The sequence below is a fragment of the Hyla sarda genome, chromosome 7 (genome assembly GCF_029499605.1).
Source record: "Hyla sarda isolate aHylSar1 chromosome 7, aHylSar1.hap1, whole genome shotgun sequence".
In the NCBI taxonomy this organism is placed as follows: Eukaryota; Metazoa; Chordata; class Amphibia; order Anura; family Hylidae; genus Hyla; species Hyla sarda.
Genome location: NC_079195.1, coordinates 233,862,341 through 233,889,021, shown reverse-complemented (window position 1 = coordinate 233,889,021; position 26,681 = coordinate 233,862,341). Strand labels below are relative to the sequence as shown.

General features: G+C 49.9%; 1 protein-coding gene across 4 annotated transcripts in view; it reads left to right on the top strand.

Moving 5' to 3' along the window:
- The window catches only part of BTBD19 (BTB domain containing 19), a 50,426-nt gene extending 24,496 nt beyond the window's left edge, over positions 1-25,930 (top strand). For 3 of the 4 annotated variants that reach the window (XM_056533117.1, XM_056533119.1, XM_056533120.1), the window contains exons 4-8: positions 5,173-5,232; positions 18,116-18,184; positions 21,322-21,453; positions 22,487-22,612; positions 22,686-25,930. In XM_056533117.1, the coding sequence (XP_056389092.1) occupies positions 5,173-5,232; positions 18,116-18,184; positions 21,322-21,453; positions 22,487-22,612; positions 22,686-22,820 (522 nt within the window). In that variant the 3' untranslated portion in view covers positions 22,821-25,930. The remainder of the gene's footprint in view (positions 1-5,172; positions 5,233-18,115; positions 18,185-21,321; positions 21,454-22,486; positions 22,613-22,685) is intronic. The other variant, XM_056533118.1, reaches the window with a different exon arrangement.
- Positions 25,931-26,681: the final 751 nt, after the last annotated feature.

Here is a 26,681-nt window from a genome sequence, read left to right as displayed (position 1 = left end):
CAGGTTATTAGTACCCAGATGCATAACTATGTATATGATGTATTATATCCTGTATGTGGTGTATATTATACTGTATATGATGTGTATTATATCCTGTATGTGGTGTATATTATACTGTATATGATGTGTATTATATCCTGTATGTGGTGTATATTATACTGTATATGATGTGTATTATATCCTGTATGTGGTGTATATTATACTGTATATGATATGTATTATATCCTGTATGTGATTTATATTATACTGCATATGATATGTATTATATCCTGTATGTGGTGTATATTATACTGTATATGATATGTATTATATCCTGCATGTGGTGTATATTATACTGTATATGATATGTATTATATCCTGTATGTGGTGTATATTATACTGTATATGATATGTATTATATCCTGTATGTGATTTATATTATACTGCATATGATATGTATTATATCCTGTATGTGGTGTATATTATACTGTATATGATATGTATTATATCCTGCATGTGGTGTATATTATACTGTATATGATATGTATTATATCCTGTATGTGGTGTATATTATACTGTATATGATATGTATTATATCCTGTATGTGATTTATATTATACTGCATATGATATGTATTATATCCTGTATGTGGTGGATATTATACTGTATATGATATGTATTATATCCTGTATGTGGTGTATATTATACTGTATATGATATGTATTATATCCTGCATGTGGTGTATATTATACTGTATATGATATGTATTATATCCTGTATGTGGTGTATATTATACTGTATATGATATGTATTATATCCTGTATGTGGTGTATATTATACTGTATATGATATGTATTATATCCTGTATGTGGTGTATATTATACTGTATATGATATGTATTATATCCTGTATGTGATTTATATTATACTGCATATGATATGTATTATATCCTGTATGTGGTGTATATTATACTGTATATGATATGTATTATATCCTGTATGTGGTGTATATTATACTGTATATAATGTGTATTATATCCTGTATGTGGTGTATATTATACTGTATATGATATGTATTATATCCTGTATGTGATTTATATTATACTGCATATGATATGTATTATATCCTGTATGTGGTGTATATTATACTGTATATGATATGTATTATATCCTGTATGTGGTGTATATTATACTGTATATGATATGTATTATATCCTGTATGTGGTGTATATTATACTGTATATGATGTGTATTATATCCTGTATGTGGTGTATATAATACTGTATATGATGTGTATTATATCCTGTATGTGGTGTATATTATACTGTATATGATATGTATTATATCCTGTATGTGGTGTATATTATACTGTATATGATATGTATTATATCATGTATGTGGTGTATATTATACTGTATATGATATGTATTATATCCTATATGTGGTGTATATTATACTGTATATGATATGTATTATATCCTGTATGTGGTGTATATTATACTGTATATGATATGTATTATATCATGTATGTGGTGTATATTATACTGCATATGATATGTATTATATCCTGTATGTGGTGTATATTATACTGTATATTATGTGCACTGTGAACTGTATATGATATGTATACTGTATGTGTTGTGAGTACCTTTAGGCGGAGGGGGAGGACCGGCAGGAGGAGGGAGGAGGGCGAGGGACCGGCGGGAGGAGGGCGAGGGACCTGCGGGAGGAGGGCGAGGGATCTGCGGGAGGAGGGCGAGGGACCTGCGGGAGGAGGGCGAGGGACCTGCGGGAGGAGGGCGAGGGACCTGCGGGAGGAGGGCGAGGGACCTGCGGGAGGAGGGCGAGGGACCTGCGGGAGGAGAGCGAGTACCTGCAGGACGCCCCATTACACTGACCAGAGATGAATAGGATTATACTTCTGCTGCACCCAGCGCTCTACATGAAGGTGAGAATCTGCCGAGCGCCAGTAAATGCCCCACGAGTCTGATCCGACATCATGTGACGTGCGGCGAGAGGGCGAACATGTCTGAGGGTCTCCTCATATCCACAGATAATACAGGAAGATACAAGATGTCTGCAAGTGAGGAGGGGCCACAGCAAAAGAAGGGGCTCAGCACATGATCCCCCCCCCAGTCTGGCTGTGCCAGTGTCTCCCAACCAGGGGGCCTTCGGCTGTCCGGGCATGCTGGGAGTTGTAGTTTTGCAACTGCTGGAGGCACACTGGTTGGAAAACACTTCCTTATCACCCGCCATCAATCATCCATGCATGCGATACATGAGATCATCAGATATGGAGAATCTGGCGGGACAGACGGGGTCACATGATCCTGCGTGGGAATAATGCGAAGTTCTCCAGATGAGAAACAGATTTCTCCTTCAGCAAGAAACTGAGGCGGAAATGTCCCAGTCACCTCTGTGCGCCAAATCCCTGACAGTACAGAGAGCGATGGCGGCCATCACCGGGGTCCGTGACATCATGGGAGAAGCTATTCCCAGCTCCGGATGTGTCCCAGAGGTCAGGAAGACTTTGATGTCAAATTACATGGAGAGAGGAAGAGGGTCCGGGGGTCTCCCCCCCATGAGATCATCGCTTCCGACTGCTCCCAGCTGCTCATGGCTACACAGGATGAGCCATTGTCCTGTCATCCACCACAGCGCCCAGTATAACTTCCCTGCTTAGTATGACTTCCTTATTAGAAGCCATGGCACTAACCCTAAAGTGTACAGTCTATAGTACATGGCTGATAACAGAGAACAATAGATATATTGACCTGTCCTACAGTCACCTCTTCTCTCCTGACATGGCTGATAACAGAGAACAATAGATGTATTTACCTGTCCTACAGTCACCTCTCCTGACATGGCTGATAACAGAGAACAATAAATTGCATTCACCTGTCCTACAGTCACCTCTCCTCTCCTGACATGGCTGATAACAGAGAACAATAGATGTATTCACCTGTCCTACAGTCACCTCTCTCCTCTCCTGACATGGCTGATAACAGAGAACAATAGATGTATTCACCTGTCCTACAGTCACCTCTCCTCTCCTGACATGGCTGATAACAGAGAACAATGGATATATTCACCTGTCCTACAGTCACCTCTCCTCTCCTGACATGGCTGATAACAGAGAACAATAGATATATTCACCTGTCCTACAGTCAACTCTCCTCTCCTGACATGGCTGATAACAGAGAACAATAGATATATTCACCTGTCCTACAGTCACCTCTCCCCTCCTGACATGGCTGATAACAGAGAACAATAGATATATTCACCTGTCCTACAGTCACCTCTCCTCTCCTGACATGGCTGATAACAGAGAACAATAGATTATATTCACCTGTCCTACAGTCACCTCTCCTCTCCTGACATGGCTGATAACAGAGAACAATAAATTGCATTCACCTGTCCTACAGTCACCTCTTCTCTCCTGACATGGCTGATAACAGAGAACAATAGATTATATTCACCTGTCCTACAGTCACCTCTTCTCTCCTGACATGGCTGATAACAGAGAACAATAGATATATTCACCTGTCCTACAGTCACCTCTCCCTCCTGACATGGCTGATAACAGAAAACAATAGATATATTCACCTGTCCTACAGTCACCTCTCCCCTCCTGACATGGCTGATAACAGAGAACAATAGATATATTCACCTGTCCTACAGTCACCTCTCCTCTCCTGACATGGCTGATAACAGAGAACAATAGATATATTCACCTGTCCTACAGTCACCTCTCCCTCCTGACATGGCTGATAACAGAAAACAATATATATATTCACCTGTCCTACAGTCACCTCTCCCCTCCTGACATGGCTGATAACAGAGAACAATAGATTGTATTCACCTGTCCTACAGTCACCTCTCCTCTCCTGACATGGCTGATAACAGAGAACAATAGATGTATTCACCTGTCCTACAGTCACCTCTCCCCTCCTGACATGGCTGATAACAGAGAACAATAGACATATTCACCTGTCCTACAGTCACCTCTCCCCTCCTGACATGGCTGATAACAGAGAACAATAGATATATTCACCTGTCCTACAGTCACCTCTCCCCTCCTGACATGGCTGATAACAGAGAACAATAGATAATATGATAATATATATCGGGGGAGGGGTGGAGTGTCATGTGCCCATCATGCGGGGTCTCCCCTGAGGGTCCGATCAGGAGGTCGTGGTGTCAGTATCTCTACTTCTGGGATTTACCTCAGGGGAACCCCCGACTCTGCCTTCAGCCCCCACTTCCCTCCCCGCCCCTGCTCCCCGCTGCGTCATCTTCTCTGATACTTTATGTTTATTATATTTCCGGTAACTTCTGTGCTGAGTGATGACGATTCTGATTAATCGTCTTCTATCCGGTCACATTGTGACAACTTTAAAAAATAATATTGAGGCCTCCAGGACACTGCCCAGTCACGCTGAGAGTTTGTTACAGTGTATCAGTCTAAATATAAAAAATTCATTTTCAACATCCCTGATTGCTGTCAGTGAACGGTCACTTTCATTGCTCATATCCAGAAGCTGAAAACCTCTACAGATCTATTTAATTGGTCACCAATTCTTTATCAATATCAATAGTAAAAGTGAATATAAGAAACGTTTAAATAAATCTTATCAGAGAATAATGCTTCATTCTCCACTTATCATGATCCTTTCCTTTATCCTCATATACTCACCATCGACTTTAAAGAACAGCCCAAGTCCTTTACTGTGTATTATTACAAGAGGTACTGCCAGCTCACTGAGGGATTAGATTATGTGCCGCCCATACAAGTCTATGGAGAGAAAATAGAAGGCAAATGTGAGAAAAAGAGACGGCAAAAGAGCAATCCGGACTGTGAGGGTTACTGTTTCTATTACACAGGCTCCAATGGGCTCTCCAGCTGTTGCAAAACTACAACTCCCAGCATGTTTGGACAGCCAACGGCTGTCCGGGCATGCTGGGAGTTGTAGTTTTGCAACAACTGGAGGCACACCAATTGGAAAATACTGTGTTAGGGCATCAAAGCATGCTGGGAGTTGTAGCTTTGCAACAGATGGAGAGCCCCAGGTTGGAAAACACTGCTGTAACCCTCCTGCCTCTAGCAGTTTTGCAGATGATGGGAGTTATAGTATCTTGTAGCTCCAATTTTATAATTTGTTCTCTCACTTTTGTCTTCTTGTCGATTTTACAGCTTTGTGAGGATTTCATCAGTCGAACGCTGACGGTGGACATGGCCTGCGAAGCGTTACAGGTAGGCTACTGCGGCAGAGGTTGCACAATGATGTCATAGGTAGGTTCTCTGTCTGCATCCACTGAGCCTGAAATAAGTGTAAGGGGTTAAAAATCTCTACCCAGAAGCTTTATCTTCACTGTAAAAGGGAAAAGGCAAAGCCAATTGGCCCTAGTGCAAAGTAAAGTCTAGGTGTGACTAGTAGTACATCCCGGGCAGCCGCAGAGGGGACACCTAGTAGTACATCCAGGGCAGCCACAGAGGGGACACCTAGTAGTACATCCAGGGCAGCCACAGAGGGGACACCTAGTAGTACATCCAGGGCAGCCACAGAGGGGACACCTAGTAGTACATCCAGGGCAGCCACAGAGGGGACACCTAGTAGTACATCCAGGGCAGCCACAGAGGGGACACCTAGTAGAACATCCAGGGCAGCCACCGGGGGGACACCTAGTAGTACATCCAGGGCAGCCACAGAGGGGACACCTAGTAGTACATCCAGGGCAGCCACAGAGGGGACACCTAGTAGTACATCCAGGGCAGTCACAGAGGGGACACCTAGTAGTACATCCAGGGCAGCCACAGAGGGGACACCTAGTAGTAAGTACATCCAGGGAAGCCACTGGGGTGACACCTAGTAGTACATCCAAGGCAGCCATAGAGGGGACACCTAGTAGTACATCCAGGGCAGCCACAGAGGGGACACCTAGTAGTACATCCCGGGCAGTCACAGAGGGGACACCTAGTAGTACATCCCGGGCAGCCACAGATGGGATACCTAGTAGTACATCCAGGGCAGCCACAGAGGGGCACCTAGTAGTACATCCAGGGCAGCCACCGGGGGGACACCTAGTAGTACATCCAGGGCAGCCACAGAGAGGACACCTAGTAGTACATCCAGGGCAGCCACAGAGGGGACACCTAGTAGTACATCCAGGGCAGCCACAGGGGTTACATCTAGTAGTACATCCATGGAAGCCACAGAGGGGGATACCTAGTAGTACATCCCGGGCAGCCACAAAGGGGACACCTAGTAGTACATCCAGGGCAGTCAAAGGGGTGACACCTAGTAGTACATCCAGGGCAGCCACAGGGGTGACACCTAGTAGTACATCCAGGGCAGCCACAGGGGTTACACCTAGTAGTACATACAGGGCAGCCACAGAGGGGACACCTGGTAGTATATCCAGGGCAGCCACAGAGGGGACACCTGGTAGTACATCCAGGGCAGCCACAGAGGGGACACCTGGTAGTACATCCAGGGCAGCCACAGAGGGGACACCTGGTAGTACATCCCGGGCAGCCACAGAGGGGACCCCTGGTAGTACATTCATGGAAGCCACAGAGGGGACACCTAGTAGTATATCCAGGGCAGCCACAGAGGAAACACCTAGTAGTACATCCAGGGCAGTCACAGGGGTGACACCTAGTAGTACATCCAGGGCAGCCACAGGGGTGACACCTAGTAGTACATCCCGGGCAGTCACAGAGGGGACATCTAGTAGTACATCCAGGGCGGCCACAGGGGTGACACCTAGTAGTACATCCCGGGCAGTCACAGTGGGGACACCTAGTAGTACATCCAGAACAGGCACAGGGGGGACATCTAGTAGTACATCCAGGGCAGCCACAGAGAGGACACCTAGTAGTACATCCTGGGCAGCCACAGAGGGGCACCTATTAGTACATCCAGGGCAGCCACAGAGGGGACACCTGGTAGTACATCCAGGGAAGCCACAGAGGGGACACCTGGTAGTACATCCAGGGCAGCCACAGAGGGGACACCTGATAGTACATCCAGGGCAGCCACAGAGGGGACACCTGGTAGTACATCCAGGACAGCCACAGAGGGGACACCTGGTAGTACATCCAGGGCAGCCACAGAGGGGACACCTGGTAGTACATCCCGGGCAGCCACAGAGGGGACACCTGGTAGTACATTCATGGAAGCCACAGAGGGGACACCTAGTAGTACATCCAGGGCAGCCACAGAGGAAACACATAGTAGTACATCCAGGGCAGTCACAGGGGTGACACCTAGTAGTACATCCAGGGCAGCCACAGGGGTGACACCTATTAGTACATCCCGGGCAGTCACAGAGGGGACATCTAGTAGTACATCCAGGGCGGCCACAGGGGTGACACCTAGTAGTACATCCCGGGCAGTCACAGTGGGGACACCTAGTAGTACATCCAGAACAGGCACAGGGGGTACATCTAGTAGTACATCCAGGGCAGCCACAGAGAGGACACCTAGTAGTACATCCTGGGCAGCCACAGAGGGGCACCTATTAGTACATCCAGGGCAGCCACAGAGGGGACACCTGGTAGTACATCCAGGGAAGCCACAGAGGGGACACCTGGTAGTACATCCAGGGCAGCCACAGAGGGGACACCTGGTAGTACATCCAGGGCAGCCACAGAGGGGACACCTGATAGTACATCCAGGGCAGCCACAGAGGGGACACCTGGTAGTACATCCAGGGCAGCCACAGAGGGGACACCTGGTAGTACATCCAGGGCAGCCACAGAGGGGACACCTGGTAGTACATCCAGGGCAGCCACAGAGGGGACACCTGGTAGTACATCCAGGGCAGCCACAGAGGGGACACCTGGTAGTACATCCAGGGCAGCCACAGAGGGGACACCTGGTAGTACATCCAGGGCAGCCACAGAGGGGACACCTGGTAGTACATCCAGGGCAGCCACAGAGGGGACACCTGGTAGTACATCCAGGGCAGCCACAGAGGGGACACCTGGTAGTACATCCCGGGCAGCCACAGAGGGGACACCTGGTAGTACATCCCGGGCAGCCACAGAGGGGACACCTGGTAGTACATCCTGGGCAGCCACAGAGGGGACACCTGGTAGTACATCCATGGAAGCCACAGAGGTGCCCCATCATAAGGTGCAGTGAGGAACAAGATAGGTAGTGTTGAGCGGCATAGGCCATATTCGAATTCGCGAATATTCGCGAATATATGGACGAATATTCGTCATATATTCGCGAATATTTGCATATTCTCGTTTTATTTTCGCATATGCGAAAATTAACATATGCGGAAATTATTATACACAAAATTAACATAAACGAAAATTCGCATATGCGAAAATTAGCATATGTTAATTTTTGCATATTCCAAAATTAGCACACCAGTCTCACACAGTAGTATTAGAGCCTTCTTTACATCACACAAGCTGGAAGCAGAGAGGGATGATCACTGTGATGTGTACTGTGGAAAAAAAACAAACAAAAAAACAATATTCATAATTACGAATATATAGTGCTTTATTCGCGAATATTCCCGAATTCGCGAATATGCGATATTCGCGAATAAAATTCGCATTGCGAATATTCGCGAGCAACATTAAAGATAGGCTCCATCACAGAGGTAACACATAGGATGCCCAGGTTACATAGTTTCATAGTATGGTTGATAAACAACATACGTCCATACATCCACCAGGTTAACCGAAAGCCTCGGAGTCTCACACGTACCATGTAGGGAGGGGTTAAAGGACTACAAGTTTCAAAATAACCGGGGCCTTGTGTACGAATGACAGATTTAGAAGTATTGTGTCCTGGGGCCCTGTGTACGGATTACAGCTTTAGAGGTATTGTGTCCTGGGGCCCTGTGTACGGATTACAGCTCCATTAAAGTAGTGGTTTGTGGGACTATACATCTAATTATAAGGTTGCACCACTCCTGCCATCTAACACTATAATCCTCAACATCCATTATTTACTACAAACAACCCTACTTCTTGACATCTGCCAAGTAAGTATCCACCCGGCCCCCCACAACCGGCCTCACAAAAAATGTGCAAAAATGTAAATCCTGGAGACAGTGAAGAACTTATTTCCAGTCCGCACCAGTAATACTGGACGGACCTGTATATAATGGGGGGGGCAGAGCCTATACTTGTGCGTTCTGGAGAGTAAATGTCAGTAATTGCCCCAGGCACAATCATTGGCTGTCTGGGCATACTAACAGCTGTTTATGTGCAACATCTGGAGGTCCACAGTTTGGGGACCACAGATCTACTGTATATTCTCTATGTCCTCCCATAATTCCCTGCTCCCCATCACTGCCCTCTCTGGACCTATTGTTGGACTGACACCTACAGAGACCATTAAGGCAGGGGCGGCCATTGTCCTCATCTGTACACAGCAGGGGCGGCCATTGTCCTCATCTGTACACAGCAGGGGCGGCCATTGTCCCCATCATCTGTACACAGCAGGGGCGGCCATTGTCCTCATCTGTACACAGCAGGGGCGGCCATTGTCCTCATCTGTACACAGCAGGGGCGGCCATTGTCCCCATCATCTGTACACAGCAGAGGCGGCCATTGTCCTCATCTGTACACAGCAGGGGCGGCCATTGTCCCCATCATCTGTACACAGCAGAGGCGGCCATTGTCCTCATCTGTACACAGCAGGGGCGGCCATTGTCCCCATCATCTGTACACAGCAGAGGCGGCCATTGTCCTCATCTGTACACAGCAGGGGCGGCCATTGTCCTCATCATCTGTACACAGCAGGGGCGGCCATTGTCCCCATCATCTGTACACAGCAGGGGCGGCCATTGTCCCCATCATCTGTACACAGCAGGGGCGGCCATTGTCCTCATCTGTACACAGCAGGGGCGGCCATTGTCCTCATCTGTACACAGCAGGGGCGGCCATTGTCCTCATCATCTGTACACAGCAGGGGCGGCCATTTTCCCCATCATCTGTACACAGCAGGGGCGGCCATTGTCCCCATCATCTGTACACAGCAGGGGCGGCCATTGTCCCCATCATCTGTACACAGCAGGGGCGGCCATTGTCCCCATCATCTGTACACAGCAGGGGCGGCCATTGTCCCCATCATCTGTACACAGCAGGGGCGGCCATTGCCCTCATCATCTGTACACAGCAGGGGCGGCCATTGTCCTCATCATCTGTACACAGCAGGGGTGGCCATTGTCCTCATCATCTGTACACAGCAGGGGCGGCCATTGTCCCCATCATCTGTACACAGCAGGGGCGGCCATTGTCCTCATCATCTGTACACAGCAGGGGCGGCCATTGTCCCCATCATCTGTACACAGCAGGGGCGGCCATTGTCCTCATCATCTGTACACAGTAGGGGCGGCCATTGTCCTCATCATCTGTACACAGCAGGGGCGGCCATTGTCCCCATCATCTGTACACAGCAGGGGCGGCCATTGTCCCCATCATCTGTACACAGCAGGGGCGGCCATTGTCCCCATCATCTGTACACAGCAGGGGCGGTCATTGTCCTCATCATCTGTACACAGTAGGGGTGGCCATTGTCCCCATCATCTGTACACAGCAGGGGCGGCCATTGTCCTCATCTGTACACAGCAGGGGCGGCCATTTTCCCCATCATCTGTACACAGCAGGGGCGGCCATTGTCCCCATCATCTGTACACAGCAGGGGCGGCCATTGTCCCCATCATCTGTACACAGCAGGGGCGGCCATTGTCCCCATCATCTGTACACAGCAGGGGCGGCCATTGTCCCCATCATCTGTACACAGCAGGGGCGGCCATTGTCCCCATCATCTGTACACAGCAGGGGCGGCCATTGTCCTCATCATCTGTACACAGCAGGGGCAGCCATTGTCCTCATCATCTGTACACAGCAGGGGCGGCCATTGTCCTCATCATCTGTACACAGCAGGGGCGGCCATTGTCCTCATCATCTGTACACAGCAGGGGCGGCCATTGTCCTCATCATCTGTACACAGAAGGGGCGGCCATTTTCCCCATCATCTGTACACAGCAGGGGCGGCCATTGTCCTCATCATCTGTACACAGCAGGGGCGGCCATTGTCCTCATCATCTGTACACAGTAGGGGCGGCCATTGTCCTAATCTGTACACAGCAGGGGCGGCCATTGTCCCCATCATCTTTATACAGCAGGGGCGGCCATTGTCCTCATCTGTACACAGCAGGGGCGGCCATTGTCCTCATCTGTACACAGCAGGGGCGGCCATTGTCCCCATCATCTGTACACAGCAGGGGCGGCCATTGTCCTAATCTGTACACAGCAGGGGCGGCCATTGTCCCCATCTGTACACAGCAGGGGCGGCCATTGTCCCCATCATCTGTACACAGCAGGGCGGCCATTGTCCCCATCATCTGTACACAGCAGGGGCGGCCATTGTCCTCATCATCTGTACACAGCAGGGGCGGCCATTGTCCTCATCTGTACACAGTAGGGGCGGCCATTGTCCCCATCATCTGTACACAGCAGGGGCGGCCATTGTCCCCATCATCTGTACACAGCAGGGGCGGCCATTGTCCCCATCATCTGTACACAGCAGGGGCGGCCATTGTCCTCATCTGTACACAGCAGGGGCGGCCATTTTCCCCATCATCTGTACACAGCAGGGGCGGCCATTGTCCCCATCATCTGTACACAGCAGGGGCGGCCATTGTCCCCATCATCTGTACACAGCAGGGGCGGCCATTGTCCCCATCATCTGTACACAGCAGGGGCGGCCATTGTCCCCATCATCTGTACACAGCAGGGGCGGCCATTGTCCCCATCATCTGTACACAGCAGGGGCGGCCATTGCCCTCATCATCTGTACACAGCAGGGGCGGCCATTGCCCTCATCATCTGTACACAGCAGGGGCGGCCATTGTCCTCATCATCTGTACACAGCAGGGGCGGCCATTGTCCTCATCATCTGTACACAGCAGGGGCGGCCATTGTCCTCATCATCTGTACACAGCAGGGGCGGCCATTTTCCCCATCATCTGTACACAGCAGGGGCGGCCATTGTCCTCATCATCTGTACACAGCAGGGGCGGCCATTGTCCTCATCATCTGTACACAGTAGGGGCGGCCATTGTCCTCATCATCTGTACACAGCAGGGGCGGCCATTGTCCCCATCATTTGTACACAGCAGGGGCGGCCATTGTCCTCATCTGTACACAGCAGGGGCGGCCATTGTCCCCATCATCTGTACACAGCAGGGGCGGCCATTGTCCTCATCTGTACACAGCAGGGGCGGCCATTGTCCCCATCTGTACACAGCAGGGGCGGCCATTGTCCCCATCATCTGTACACAGCAGGGGCGGCCATTGTCCCCATCATCTGTACACAGCAGGGGCGGCCATTGTCCTCATCTTCTGTACACAGCAGGGGCGGCCATTGTCCTCATCTGTACACAGTAGGGGCGGCCATTGTCCCCATCATCTGTACACAGCAGGGGCGGCCATTGTCCCCATCATCTGTACACAGCAGGGGCGGCCATTGTCCCCATCATCTGTACACAGCAGGGGCGGCCATTGTCCTCATCTGTACACAGCAGGGGCGGCCATTGTCCTCATCTGTACACAGCAGGGGCGGCCATTTTCCCCATCATCTGTACATAGCAGGGGCGGCCATTGTCCCCATCATCTGTACACAGCAGGGGCGGCCATTGTCCCCATCATCTGTACACAGCAGGGGCGGCCATTGTCCTCATCATCTGTACACAGCAGGGGCGGCCATTGTCCTCATCATCTGTACACAGCAGGGGCGGCCATTGTCCCCATCATCTGTGCACAGCAGGGGCGGCCATTGTCCGCATCATCTGTACACAGCAGGGGCGGCCATTGTCCTCATCATCTGTACACAGCAGGGGCGGCCATTGTCCTCATCATCTGTACACAGCAGGGGCGGCCATTGTCCTCATCATCTGTACACAGCAGGGGCGGCCATTGTCCTCATCATCTGTACACAGTAGGGGCGGCCATTGTCCTCATCATCTGTACACGGCAGGGGCGGCCATTGTCCTCATCATCTGTACACAGCAGGGGCGGCCATTGTCCTCATCATCTGTACACAGTAGGGGCGGCCATTGTCCCCATCATCTGTACACAGCAGGGGCGGCCATTGTCCCCATCATCTTTATACAGCAGGGGCGGCCATTGTCCTCATCATCTGTACACAGCAGGGGCGGCCATTGTCCTCATCATCTGTACACAGCAGGGGCGGCCATTGTCCCCATCATCTGTACACAGCAGGGGCGGCCATTGTCCTCATCTGTACACAGCAGGGGCGGCCATTGTCCCCATCATCTTTATACAGCAGGGGCGGCCATTGTCCTCATCATCTGTACACAGCAGGGGCGGCCATTGTCCTCATCATCTGTACACAGCAGGGGCGGCCATTGTCCTCATCATCTGTACACAGCAGGGGCGGCCATTGTCCCCATCATCTGTACACAGCAGGTGCGGCCATTGTCCCCATCATCTGTACACAGCAGGGGCGGCCATTGTCCCCATCATCTGTACACAGCAGGTGCGGCCATTGTCCTCATCATCTGTACACAGCAGGGGGGCCATTGTCCCCATCATCTGTATACAGCAGGGGCGGCCATTGTCCCCATCATCTGTACACAGCAGTGGCGGCCATTGTCCCCATCATCTGTACACAGCAGGGGCGGCCATTGTCCCCATCATCTTTATACAGCAGGGGCGGCCATTTTCCCCATCATCTGTACACAGCAGGGGCGGCCATTGTCCTCATCATCTGTACACAGCAGGGGCGGCCATTTTCCCCATCATCTGTACACAGCAGGGGCGGCCATTGTCCCCATCATCTGTACACAGCAGGGGCGGCCATTGTCCTCATCTGTACACAGCAGGGGCGGCCATTGTCCCCATCATCTTTATACAGCAGGGGCGGCCATTGTCCTCATCATCTGTACACAGCAGGTGCGGCCATTGTCCCCATCATCTGTACACAGCAGGTGCGGCCATTGTCCTCATCATCTGTACACAGCAGGGGGGCCATTGTCCCCATCATCTGTATACAGCAGGGGCGGCCATTGTCCTCATCATCTGTACACAGCAGGGGGGCCATTGTCCCCATCATCTGTACACAGCAGGGGCGGCCATTGTCCCCATCATCTGTACACAGCAGGGGCGGCCATTGTCCTCATCATCTGTACACAGCAGGGGCGGCCATTGTCCTCATCATCTGTACACAGCAGGGGCGGCCATTGTCCTCATCATCTGTACACAGCAGGGGCGGCCATTGTCCTCATCATCTGTACACAGCAGGGGCGGCCATTGTCCTCATCATCTGTACACAGCAGGGGCGGCCATTGTCCTCATCATCTGTACACAGCAGGGGCGGCCATTGTCCTCATCATCTGTACACAGCAGGGGCGGCCATTGTCCTCATCATCTGTACACAGCAGGGGCGGCCATTGTCCCCATCATCTGTACACAGCAGGGGCGGCCATTGTCCTCATCATCTGTACACAGTAGGGGCGGCCATTGTCCTCATCATCTGTACACAGCAGGGGCGGCCATTGTCCTCATCATCTGTACACAGCAGGGGCGGCCATTGTCCTCCTCTGTACACAGCAGGGGTGGCCATTGTCCCCATCATCTGTACACAGCAGGGGCGGCCATTGTCCCCATCATCTGTACACACAGGGGCGGCCATTGTCCTCATCATCTGTACACAGCAGGGGCGGCCATTGTCCCCATCATCTGTACACACAGGGGCGGCCATTGTCCTCATCATCTGTACACAGCAGGGGCGGCCATTGTCCCCATCATCTGTACACAGCAGGGGCGGCCATTGTCCCCATCATCTGTACACACAGGGGCGGCCATTGTCCCCATCATCTGTACACACAGGGGCGGCCATTGTCCTCATCATCTGTACACAGCAGGGGCGGCCATTGTCCTCATCATCTGTACACAGCAGGGGCGGCCATTGTCCCCATCATCTGTACACAGTAGGGGCGGCCATTGTCCTCATCATCTGTACACAGCAGGGGCGGCCATTGTCCTCATCATCTGTACACAGCAGGGGCGGCCATTGTCCTCCTCTGTACACAGCAGGGGCGGCCATTGTCCCCATCATCTGTACACAGCAGGGGCGGCCATTGTCCCCATCATCTGTACACACAGGGGCAGCCATTGTCCTCATCATCTGTACACAGCAGGGGCGGCCATTGTCCCCATCATCTGTACACACAGGGGCGGCCATTGTCCCCATCATCTGTACACAGCAGGGGCGGCCATTGTCCCCATCATCTGTACACAGCAGGGGCGGCCATTGTCCCCATCATCTGTACACACAGGGGCGGCCATTGTCCCCATCATCTGTACACACAGGGGCGGCCATTGTCCGCATCATCTGTACACAGCAGGGGCGGCCATTTTCCCCATCATCTGTACACAGCAGGGGCGGCCATTGTCCCCATCATCTGTACACAGCAGGGGCGGCCATTGTCCTCATCATCTGTACACAGCAGGGGCGGCCATTGTCCCCATCATCTGTACACAGCAGGGGCGGCCATTGTCCGCATCATCTGTACACAGCAGGGGCGGCCATTGTCCGCATCATCTGTACACAGCAGGGGCGGCCATTGTCCTCATCATCTGTACACAGCAGGGGCGGCCATTGTCCTCATCATCTGTACACAGCAGGGGCGGCCATTGTCCTCATCATCCGTACACAGCAGGGGCGGCCATTGTCCTCATCATCTGTACACACAGGGGCGGCCATTGTCCCCATCATCTGTACACAGCAGGGGCGGCCATTGTCCCCATCATCTGTACACACAGGGGCGGCCATTGTCCCCATCATCTGTACACACAGGGGCGGCCATTGTCCTCATCATCTGTACACAGCAGGGGCGGCCATTGTCCTCATCATCTGTACACAGCAGGGGCGGCCATTGTCCTCATCATCTGTACACAGCAGGGGCGGCCATTGTCCTCCTCTGTACACAGCAGGGGCGGCCATTGTCCCCATCATCTGCACACAGCAGGGGCGGCCATTGTCCCCATCATCTGTACACACAGGGGCAGCCATTGTCCTCATCATCTGTACACAGCAGGGGCGGCCATTGTCCCCATCATCTGTACACAGCAGGGGCGGCCATTGTCCCCATCATCTGTACACACAGGGGCGGCCATTGTCCCCATCATCTGTACACACAGGGGCGGCCATTGTCCGCATCATCTGTACACAGCAGGGGCGGCCATTTTCCCCATCATCTGTACACAGCAGGGGCGGCCATTGTCCCCATCATCTGTACACAGCAGGGGCGGCCATTGTCCTCATCATCTGTACACAGCAGGGGCGGCCATTGTCCCCATCATCTGTACACAGCAGGGGCGGCCATTGTCCGCATCATCTGTACACAGCAGGGGCGGCCATTGTCCGCATCATCTGTACACAGCAGGGGCGGCCATTGTCCTCATCATCTGTACACAGCAGGGGCGGCCATTGTCCTCATCATCTGTACACAGCAGGGGCGGCCATTGTCCTCATCATCTGTACACAGCAGGGGCGGCCATTGTCCTCATCATCTGTACACACAGGGGCGGCCATTGTCCCCATCATCTGTACACAGCAGGGGCGGCCATTGTCCCCATCATCTGTACACACAGGGGCGGCCATTGTCCCCATCATCTGTACACACAGGGGCGGCCATTGTCCTCATCATCTGTACACAGCAGGGGCGGCCATTGTCCTCATCATCTGTACACAGCAGGGGCGGCCATTGTCCCCATCATCTGTACACAGTAGGGGCGGCCATTGTCCTCATCATCTGTACACAGCAGGGGCGGCCATTGTCCTCATCATCTGTACACAGCAGGGGCGGCCATTGTCCTCCTCTGTACACAGCAGGGGCGGCCATTGTCCCCATCATCTGTACACAGCAGGGGCGGCCATTGTCCCCATCATCTGTACACACAGGGGCAGCCATTGTCCTCATCATCTGTACACAGCAGGGGCGGCCATTGTCCCCATCATCTGTACACACAGGGGCGGCCATTGTCCTCATCATCTGTACACAGCAGGGGCGGCCATTGTCCCCATCATCTGTACACACAGGGGCGGCCATTGTCCTCATCATCTGTACACAGCAGGGGCGGCCATTGTCCCCATCATCTGTACACAGCAGGGGCGGCCATTGTCCTCATCTGTACACAGCAGGGGCGGCCATTGTCCTCATCATCTGTACACACAGGGGCGGCCATTGTCCCCATCATCTGTACACACAGGGGCGGCCATTGTCCGCATCATCTGTACACAGCAGGGGCGGCCATTTTCCCCATCATCTGTACACAGCAGGGGCGGCCATTGTCCCCATCATCTGTACACAGCAGGGGCGGCCATTGTCCTCATCATCTGTACACAGCAGGGGCGGCCATTGTCCCCATCATCTGTACACAGCAGGGGCGGCCATTGTCCCCATCATCTGTACACAGCAGGGGCGGCCATTGTCCTCATCATCTGTACACAGCAGGGGCGGCCATTGTCCGCATCATCTGTACACAGCAGGGGCGGCCATTGTCCGCATCATCTGTACACAGCAGGGGCGGCCATTGTCCTCATCATCTGTACACAGCAGGGGCGGCCATTGTCCTCATCATCTGTACACAGCAGGGGCGGCCATTGTCCTCATCATCTGTACACACAGGGGCGGCCATTGTCCTCATCATCTGTACACAGCAGGGGCGGCCATTGTCCCCCATCATCTGTACACAGCAGGGGCGGCCATTGTCCTCATCATCTGTACACACAGGGGCGGCCATTGTCCTCATCATCTGTACACAGCAGGGGCGGCCATTGTCCTCATCATCTGTACACAGCAGGGGCGGCCATTGTCCCCATCATCTGTACACAGCAGGGGCGGCCATTGTCCCCATCATCTGTACACAGCAGGGGCGGCCATTGTCCTCATCATCTGTACACAGCAGGGGCGGCCATTGTCCTCATCATCTGTACACAGCAGGGGCGGCCATTGTCCTCATCATCTGTACACACAGGGGCGGCCATTGTCCCCATCATCTGTGGGGCCGGACGTGATGTTTCTTTGTATGTTGTGGATTTTTCTCACGTTTGTTCCCGTTTTTTTTCCAGGTGGCGGTCACTTTTTTTCAGAAAGATCTGCATCAGAGATGTCTGGCGTTCATAGAGCAGCATACTCAGGTGAGAGACCCCGAGATCTCTAGGAGACCGTCAGAGATGCTCCTGCATGTGGCGGTGGTAGAGCCATGACATGTAGCGGTGGTAGAGCCCTGACATGTAGCGGTGGTAGAGCCATGACATGTAGCAGTGGTAGAGCCCTGACATGTAGCGGTGGTAGTGCCATGACATGTAGCGGTGGTAGAGCCCTGACATGTAGCGGTGGTAGAGCCCTGACATGTAGCGGTGGTAGAGCCATGACATGAAGCGGTGGTAGAGCCATGACATGTAGCGGTGGTAGAGCCCTGACATGTAGCGGTGGTAGAGCCCTGACATGTAGCGGTGGTAGAGCCCTGACATGTAGCGGTGGTAGAGCCCTGACATGTAGCGGTGGTAGAGCCCTGACATGTAGCGGTGGTAGAGCCCTGACATGTAGCGGTGGTAGAGCCCTGACATGTAGCGGTGGTAGAGCCCTGACATGTAGCGGTGGTAGAGCCATGACAGCAGGATATGGGGGTAGGTGTATGTGATAGTTAAGTGACTCCTTAATATAATAGAGGGGTCCTAGACAGCTGCTTTGGGGTCCTTCCCCACCATTTCCAGGAGAACCCAGAGGAGGGGATGGGGGCTCGTGTGTCATCCAGCAGGGGTCAGGGGTCTCCTGATCCTGGCACTTTAGCTCAGGCTGTGCGGGGTCTGCTAGGCCTCCTCCTCCCCCCATATTGTCTCTTTGTCGCACCCCATTGTGTCTTCGGGTCGGTGCGGCGTCTCACATCTGCCGGGGAACGTTATTTAACGCCACGAGTCAGAAACATAAAGGAGAAAGACAAAAAACTGTGGTGTCTGTCACAGAGAGAAGAGAGCAGCAGGTGGCGGCCATTTTATTCTTGTGCAGATCCTCCAGCCAGAGGTTCATTGTGTCAGATCATTCAAAGATGGAGGCATCAGGAAACATAGACGGAGGCGGCTGTGATCACATGTCATTATATTATATCAGTGATGTCATACAGGGGGCGGGGCTGTGATCACACGTCATTATATTATATCAGTGATGTCTACAGGGGGCGGGGCTGTGATCACACGTCATTATATTATATCAGTGATGTCTACAGGGGGCGGGGCTGTGATCACATGTCATTATATTATATCAGTGATGTCATACAGGGGGCGGGGCTGTGATCACACGTCATTATATTATATCAGTGATGTCTACAGGGGGCGGGGCTGTGATCACACGTTATTATATTATATCAGTGATGTCTACAGGGGGCGGGGCTGTGATCACATGTCATTATATTACTATTATATTATATCAGTGATGTCATACAGGGGGCGGGGCTGTGATCACATGTCATTAAATTACTATTATATATCAGTGAAGTCATACAGGGGGCGGGGCTGTGATCACATGTCATTATATTACTATTATATTATATCAGTGATGTCATACAGGGGGCGGGGCTGTGATCACATGTCATTATATTACTATTATATTATATCAGTGATGTCATACAGGGGGCGGGGCTGTGATCACATGTCATTATATTACTATTATATTATATCAGTGATGTCATACAGGGGGCGGGGCTGTGATCACACGTCATTATATTATATCAGTGATGTCTACAGGGGGCGGGGCTGTGATCACATGTCATTATATTACTATTATATTATATCAGTGATGTCATACAGGGGGCGGGGCTGTGATCACATTTCATTATATTACTATTATATTATATCAGTGATGTCATACAGGGGGCGGGGCTGTGATCACATCATTATATTACTATTATATTATATCAGTGATGTCATACAGGGGGCGGGGCTGTGATCACACGTCATTATATTATATCAGTGATGTCATACAGGGGGCGGGGCTGTGATCACATGTCATTATATTACTATTATATTATATCAGTGATGTCATACAGGGGGCGGGGCTGTGATCACATGTCATTAAATTACTATTATATATCAGTGAAGTCATACAGGGGGCGGGGCTGTGATCACGTCATTATATTACTATTATATTATATCAGTGATGTCATACAGGGGGCGGGGCTGTGATCCCATGTCATTATATTACTATTATATTATATCAGTGATGTCATACAGGGGGCGGGGCTGTGATCACATGTCATTATATTACTATTATATTATATCAGTGATGTCATACAGGGGGCGGGGCTGTGATCACATCATTATATTACTATTATATTATATCAGTGATGTCATACAGGGGGCGGGGCTGTGATCACATATCATTATATTACTATTATATCAGTGATATTATAAAGGGGGCGGGGCTGTGACCACATGTCATTATATTACTATTATATTATATCAGTGATGTCATACAGGGGGCGGGGCTGTAATCACATGTCATTATATTATTATTATATTATATCAGTGATGTCATACAGGGGGCGGGGCTGTGATCACATGTCATTATTTTACTATTATATTATATCAGTGATGTCATACAGGGGGCGGGGCTGTGATCCCATGTCATTATATTTGTATTATATTATATCAGTGATGTCATACAGGGGGCGGGGCTGTGATCACATGACATTATATTATATCAGTGATGTCATACAGGGGGCGGGGCTGTGATCACATGACATTATATTACTATTATATTATATCAGTGATGTCATACAGGGGGCGGGGCTGTGATCCCATGTCACTATATTATATCAGTGATGTCATACAGGGGGCGGGGCTGTGATCACATGTCATTATATTACTATTATATTATATCAGTGATGTCATACAGGGGGCGGGGCTGTGATCACATCATTATATTACTATTATATTATATCAGTGATGTCATACAGGGGGCGGGGCTGTGATCCCATGTCACTATATTATATCAGTGATGTCATACAGGGGGCGGGGCTGTGATCACATGACATTATATTATATCAGTGATGTCATACAGGGGGCGGGGCTGTGACTTCTCAGACATGATATACCGTCTGGCTGTCAGTAGGAATAGTTGTTCTTCCTGTAGTAGATGTTGTGTGGATCTCAGGCATGCTGGGTGCAGTAGTCCCTCTCGTATTTGTTAGAACAGGATGTGGACTGAGAACAAACCTCTTGTGATGTCATCTCTGCGCTGACCTCTGACCTCTCCTCACATTTTCTCCTTCTCACAGGAAATCATTAGGACGGAGAGTTTCCAGGAGCTTTCTGATCTGGGGATTGTCAGCGTCCTGCAGAGCGACCATCTGGCGATAGATGAGGTCCCGCTGATCCAGGCGGTGAGGGAGTGGGCGCACGTCAGCTCGGTGAGGGTCCGGGATACGTATGACATCACATGATGACGTCATATTAGAACATGTTTATATTCTCCCCCTGAGGTGATCCGGGGACACGTATGACATCACATGATGACATCATAACATGTTTATATTCTCTCTCTAATGTGATCCGGAGACACGTATGACATCACATGATGACATCATATTATAACGTTTATATTCTCTCTGAGGTGATCCGGGGACACGTATGACATCACATGATAACGCCATATTATAACATGTTTATATTCTCCCTGAGGTGATCAGGAGACACGTATGACATCACATGATGACATCATATTATAACATGTTTATATTCTCCCCCTGAGGTGATCAGGAGACACGTATGACATCACATGATGACATCATATTATAACATGTTTATATTCTCCCTGAGGTGATCATGAGACACGTATGACATCACATGATGACATCATATTATAACATGTTTATATTCTCTCTGAGGTGATCCAGGGACACGTATGACATCACATGATGACATCATATTATAACATGTTTATGTTCTCCCTGAGGTGATCCGGGGACACGTATGACATTACATGATGACATCATATTATAACATGTTTATATTCTCTCTGAGGTGATCCGGGGACACGTATGACATCACATGATGACATCATATTATAACATGTTTATATTCTCCCCCTGAGGTGATCCGGGGACACGTATGACATCACATGATGACATCATATTATAACATGTTTATATTCTCCCTCTGAGTTGATCTGGGGACACGTATGACATCACATGATGACATCATATTATAACATGTTTATGTTCTCCCTGAGTTGATCTGGGGACACGTATGACATCACATGATGACATCATATTATAACATGTTTATGTTCTCCCTGAGGTGATCCGGGGACTCGTATGACATCACATGATGACATCATATTATAACATGTTTATATTCTCCCTCTGAGTTGATCTGGGGACTCGTATGACATCACATGATGACATCATATTATAACACGTCTCCGTCTTCTCTCCCCCTCAGGTGGTCCTGGATGTCCCGATTCCTGTGGTCGCTCAGGACGCCGTGCGGGAGCTGCGCCTTGTCCTCTTGTCCCCAGATGAGCTCACAGCACTAGAGCGGGAAAACGCCAAAGACGACCTGATCCCGGTGAGGCGCGGCGCAGCGATTCTATCACCGTACATTATAACTCGCCCTGCTGACTGTTTCCTCTCATCATTAGGAGATCCAGATCGCTCAGGCCTGGAAGTTCCACTCCCTAAAGAAAGTCAGCGACTCCAACCCCCATCATTTCCAGCGGAGGAAAGGGACGCTGCCGAGAGAGCATCACCGCTACCTGGACCCCCCCTCCAAGTGAGCGTCCGCTCTTGGGACCAGGTGGGACAGAAGATACGGGTCCTGGTGGGAGACACGGGGACAACCTCTCCCAGTCCTGACCCTATGACATGAGGAGTGTTCTCCTGCACTGTATATAATCCGCACGTTACTGTGGTGGCCCAGTACAGAAGGTGTTCCTTTGTATGCCCATTGGTCCTATCAGGTGAACTCAGTGATTATTTGCCCCGCACCTGGCACAGGAATCATTGGCTATACCTCGGGTGGTGATTCAGGTAAACAATGCCCTGGCGTCACGAACAACAAAGAGTTAATTCCATCTGCCCTTCCATACCTCACACATTACCATATAATGGCGCCTGCGGGGGTCTTTACCATCTACAGGATCTGGATTGTAGTAGCTGAACATCCGGTCCTGTAACTAAGGGATTTACCATTCAGCTGGGTGACAACCAATATGGCCGCCATCACTGTTCCCAACAGGTATATAAACAGAGGACAAAGGCCAGTAATGGCGGCCATTACAGTGGTAGGAGTTGGAGATGTTGCTTTGGCAGAGCTTGTGGTGGGACGGCACGCGAAATTCCTGTATACCGGGCGGTGGGCGCCGTCAGAATACATATGAGGAGCCTGTCTCCTCTTTAGGATCCACTAACCCCCACTACAGTGTTTATCCGACCGGAGGACACCAAGGAGACTTGTCTGTTGCAGAGGAACCCTTGTTTAGCCTTCTTCTCTCTGACGAAAACATAATACATCTTCTCGGTGCAGGGTTAGACGACTAACAAAGTGGTCTCCAAACTGTGGACCTCCAGCTGTTGCAAAACTACAACTCCCAGCATGCCCAGACAGCCGTTGGCTGTCCAGCCATGCTGGGAGTTGTAGTTTTGCAACAGCTGGAGGCATTCTGGTTGGAAAATACTGCCCTAACAGGTCAAAGACCCCCAATAGGGCAATTATTTTTAATTCTTGGATAATGCAAAGTTCCATAACAAAGGACAGAGACCTGTAACGGCGGCCATATTTGTTGTTACCCCACACTTTACGTTTTCACGCTGTATCGTTGGGCACGCTGTATTCTCCTCTTGCTGTCATGGTTGTTATTTTAGGCGCGGTGGGAATTCCTCCCCGGAGAGGTGGGTGAGCCCCAGAGGAAATGGCCCCTGCTAATAATAGAGCAGACGCTGCCAGAAATAGACGCCTCAGGGTTTATTTACTAACAGGCGGCAATTATAGTAACTCCCTGCGACCAATCGGTAATATAGTTTATCTCTACGATATAACTGCGCCCAACCGCCTGACAATCCGCTTCAGGGCCCCCTGGGGGAAGATTGGCGCAAACCAACCCTGTAGAAGTAGAAAATGAAAGCAGCGATCTGATTGGTCCCTACAAACAAACCCCCCCCCCTCACCTATCCACAGGTCTACAACACGGGTGTATTCACTGAGGATACAGGACACTTGTTTTTATGATGACTCCGCCCCCGGCGACCACCGTAGCTAAACTACGTGAAGTCACGAAAATTCTAATCTTTCGGTTTCACTTTCAGTTCGGTCCTTTGTAGAGAAGCTCATTCTTCCCCTGTCGTTTCCATTACAGGTCGTATAATTGCTCTCGCGGAGGTCTCGTAGGCGGAGCTTGTGGTGGGACGGCCCTGTTATTGGTGCGGTGGGCGCCGCCAGACTATATATATGAGGCTTTTGTCTCCTCTTTATGATCCACTAACGCCTAATACAGTTTATCTGACTTAAGGCTAACAAGGAGACTTGTTTGTTGCAGAAGGACCCTTGTTTAGCCTTCTTCTCTCTGCCAAAAACAAAATACTTCCTCTCGGTTCAGGGTTAGGAGATGTTGCTTTGGCAAAAGCCAGGCCTAGATGACTAACAAAGCGGTCTCCAGACTGTGGACCTTCAGATGTTGCAAAACTACAACTCCCAGCATGCCCGGACAGCCAACGGCTGTCTGGGCATGCTGAGAGTTGTAGTTTTGCAACAGCTGGAGGCACCCTGGTAGGGAAACACTGCCCTAACAAGTGAAAAACCCATAATGGTGCAGTTATTTTTAATTCTTGTATAATGCAAAGTTCCGTAACTCTCCAACTAATATACTTTTCCTGGAAATTATGCGTCTCTATTCACTAACAGCAAGCAGAGATCTGGAAAATGATAAGAAAGACGAACAATACTGTATTAAATATTAGCTAAAGTCTGCCGGTTGTTATATCTCCATATATCCACCATGACCCTTCACCTAGAGGCGCCAATCCCCCCCCCCCCCATCATTCCAACGCTTTATTGGTGTAATATAACCAAATGGCGATAGTTTACGACACGGTTCAGACTGGCTACGTGCAGATTTTTCATCCGTAACCGAGGTATGAGGTGCAAAGTTGAAGGGTGAAGTTTTTATAGATTGATTTATTTTATTTTATTTTTTAATAAAGTAAAAACATTTAGTGAATAGCTCCGCCCGCAGGTCACAGTCAGAACTGCAAATACAAAATATTAAATTTATAGAAAGATTAAATTCGCCAATTTTCTATTTATAAAAAAAAAACAATGTCCGCTGGGTCGGGATCCTCCCCTCTGTGCTATTAGGGGCCCCGTGCTACAGGACAGGGGTTAAATAGGTTAATGAGCGCAGACTTATTGTGTAAGTGGAGGCCATCTGCCAGTCTGTGGGTCCAAAGGTGTGTGGGTGAGGGGCCGCCCTGACACCATGAGTAATGTTATGGGGGGCGGAGGACGGGGAATCCCTGCTCAGATCTCCCCCTCCATGTGTGGAATGTAATGACTCAGCCCCAGCTGTGTCTGTGCCAAGGAACAGACCATGAACTGTACTGGGGGGGGGGATCTCTTGTGAGCCATAAAGACTGCGCTGGGATTACGGTGACACCTGCTGGTTGTAATGGGAAGTGCGGCTCAGAGCAGAAATCGCGAAGCTGCCCCCCCCCCAAAAAAAAAAAATCTGATTCCCGTCCATCGCTGTTGATTCCTGGTAAAATAACGGATTAGACGCCGCGTTCGCATTGGTTACTATGGAACAAGAGAAACGCACATAATCGCCAAGAGACATTTGTTACCTGTTCTTATTTTGTCATATAAAGATTTTTTTTACTGATTAAAACCAAATACGCTACATGACCTTTATGTCTTATCTATTAGTTTAGATGTTTTTTGTTTTTGTTTTTATTGTCTGAACACAATTACGGGGGCGGCCATCTTGCCTTGAGCCAAATAAACAAAGTAACCGTCCTGCAGAAGGAAGGGAACAGGGTCTCTGGTGCCACCTACTGGAGGAAGTGATCCTGCGCACGCAACATTTATTAGAAAAATGCAGCAATTTTTGTGACCGTTTTTTCTGCCTTTTATTTTTTATCGAAAGTCAGAAATAATAAGGATCGATCCTTTTATATTTCTTATTCCTGTTCCATCCACTTCTGGCTTTAGCTCAGAAAAACTGTGAAAAAGTGCAACATGGACCATAGAAGCCTGTAGTCGACTCATTGACTTGTATGGGAGATTGTAGTGGCCATGCTCTGTAACCTGTGCAGAGGTCAGTGTACAGTCAATACGACAATCACCTATAGTGAATGGCGGATCCTGTGTTATCTATATATAGGTGTTACCTGCAAGTGTAATCCTGTGGTGATGATGATGAGGAGACTGCTGAGAAGTGATCTCTACAGAACAGGAGGGGTCGGTCTATAGTGAATGGTGGATCCTGTGTTACAGTGGGGATCAAAAGTTTGGGCACCCCAGGTAAAAATTTGTATTAATGTGCATAAAGAATCCAAGGAAAGATGGAAAAATCTCCAAAAGGCATCAAATTACAGATTAGACATTCTTATAATATGTCACCAAAAGTTACATTTTATTTCCA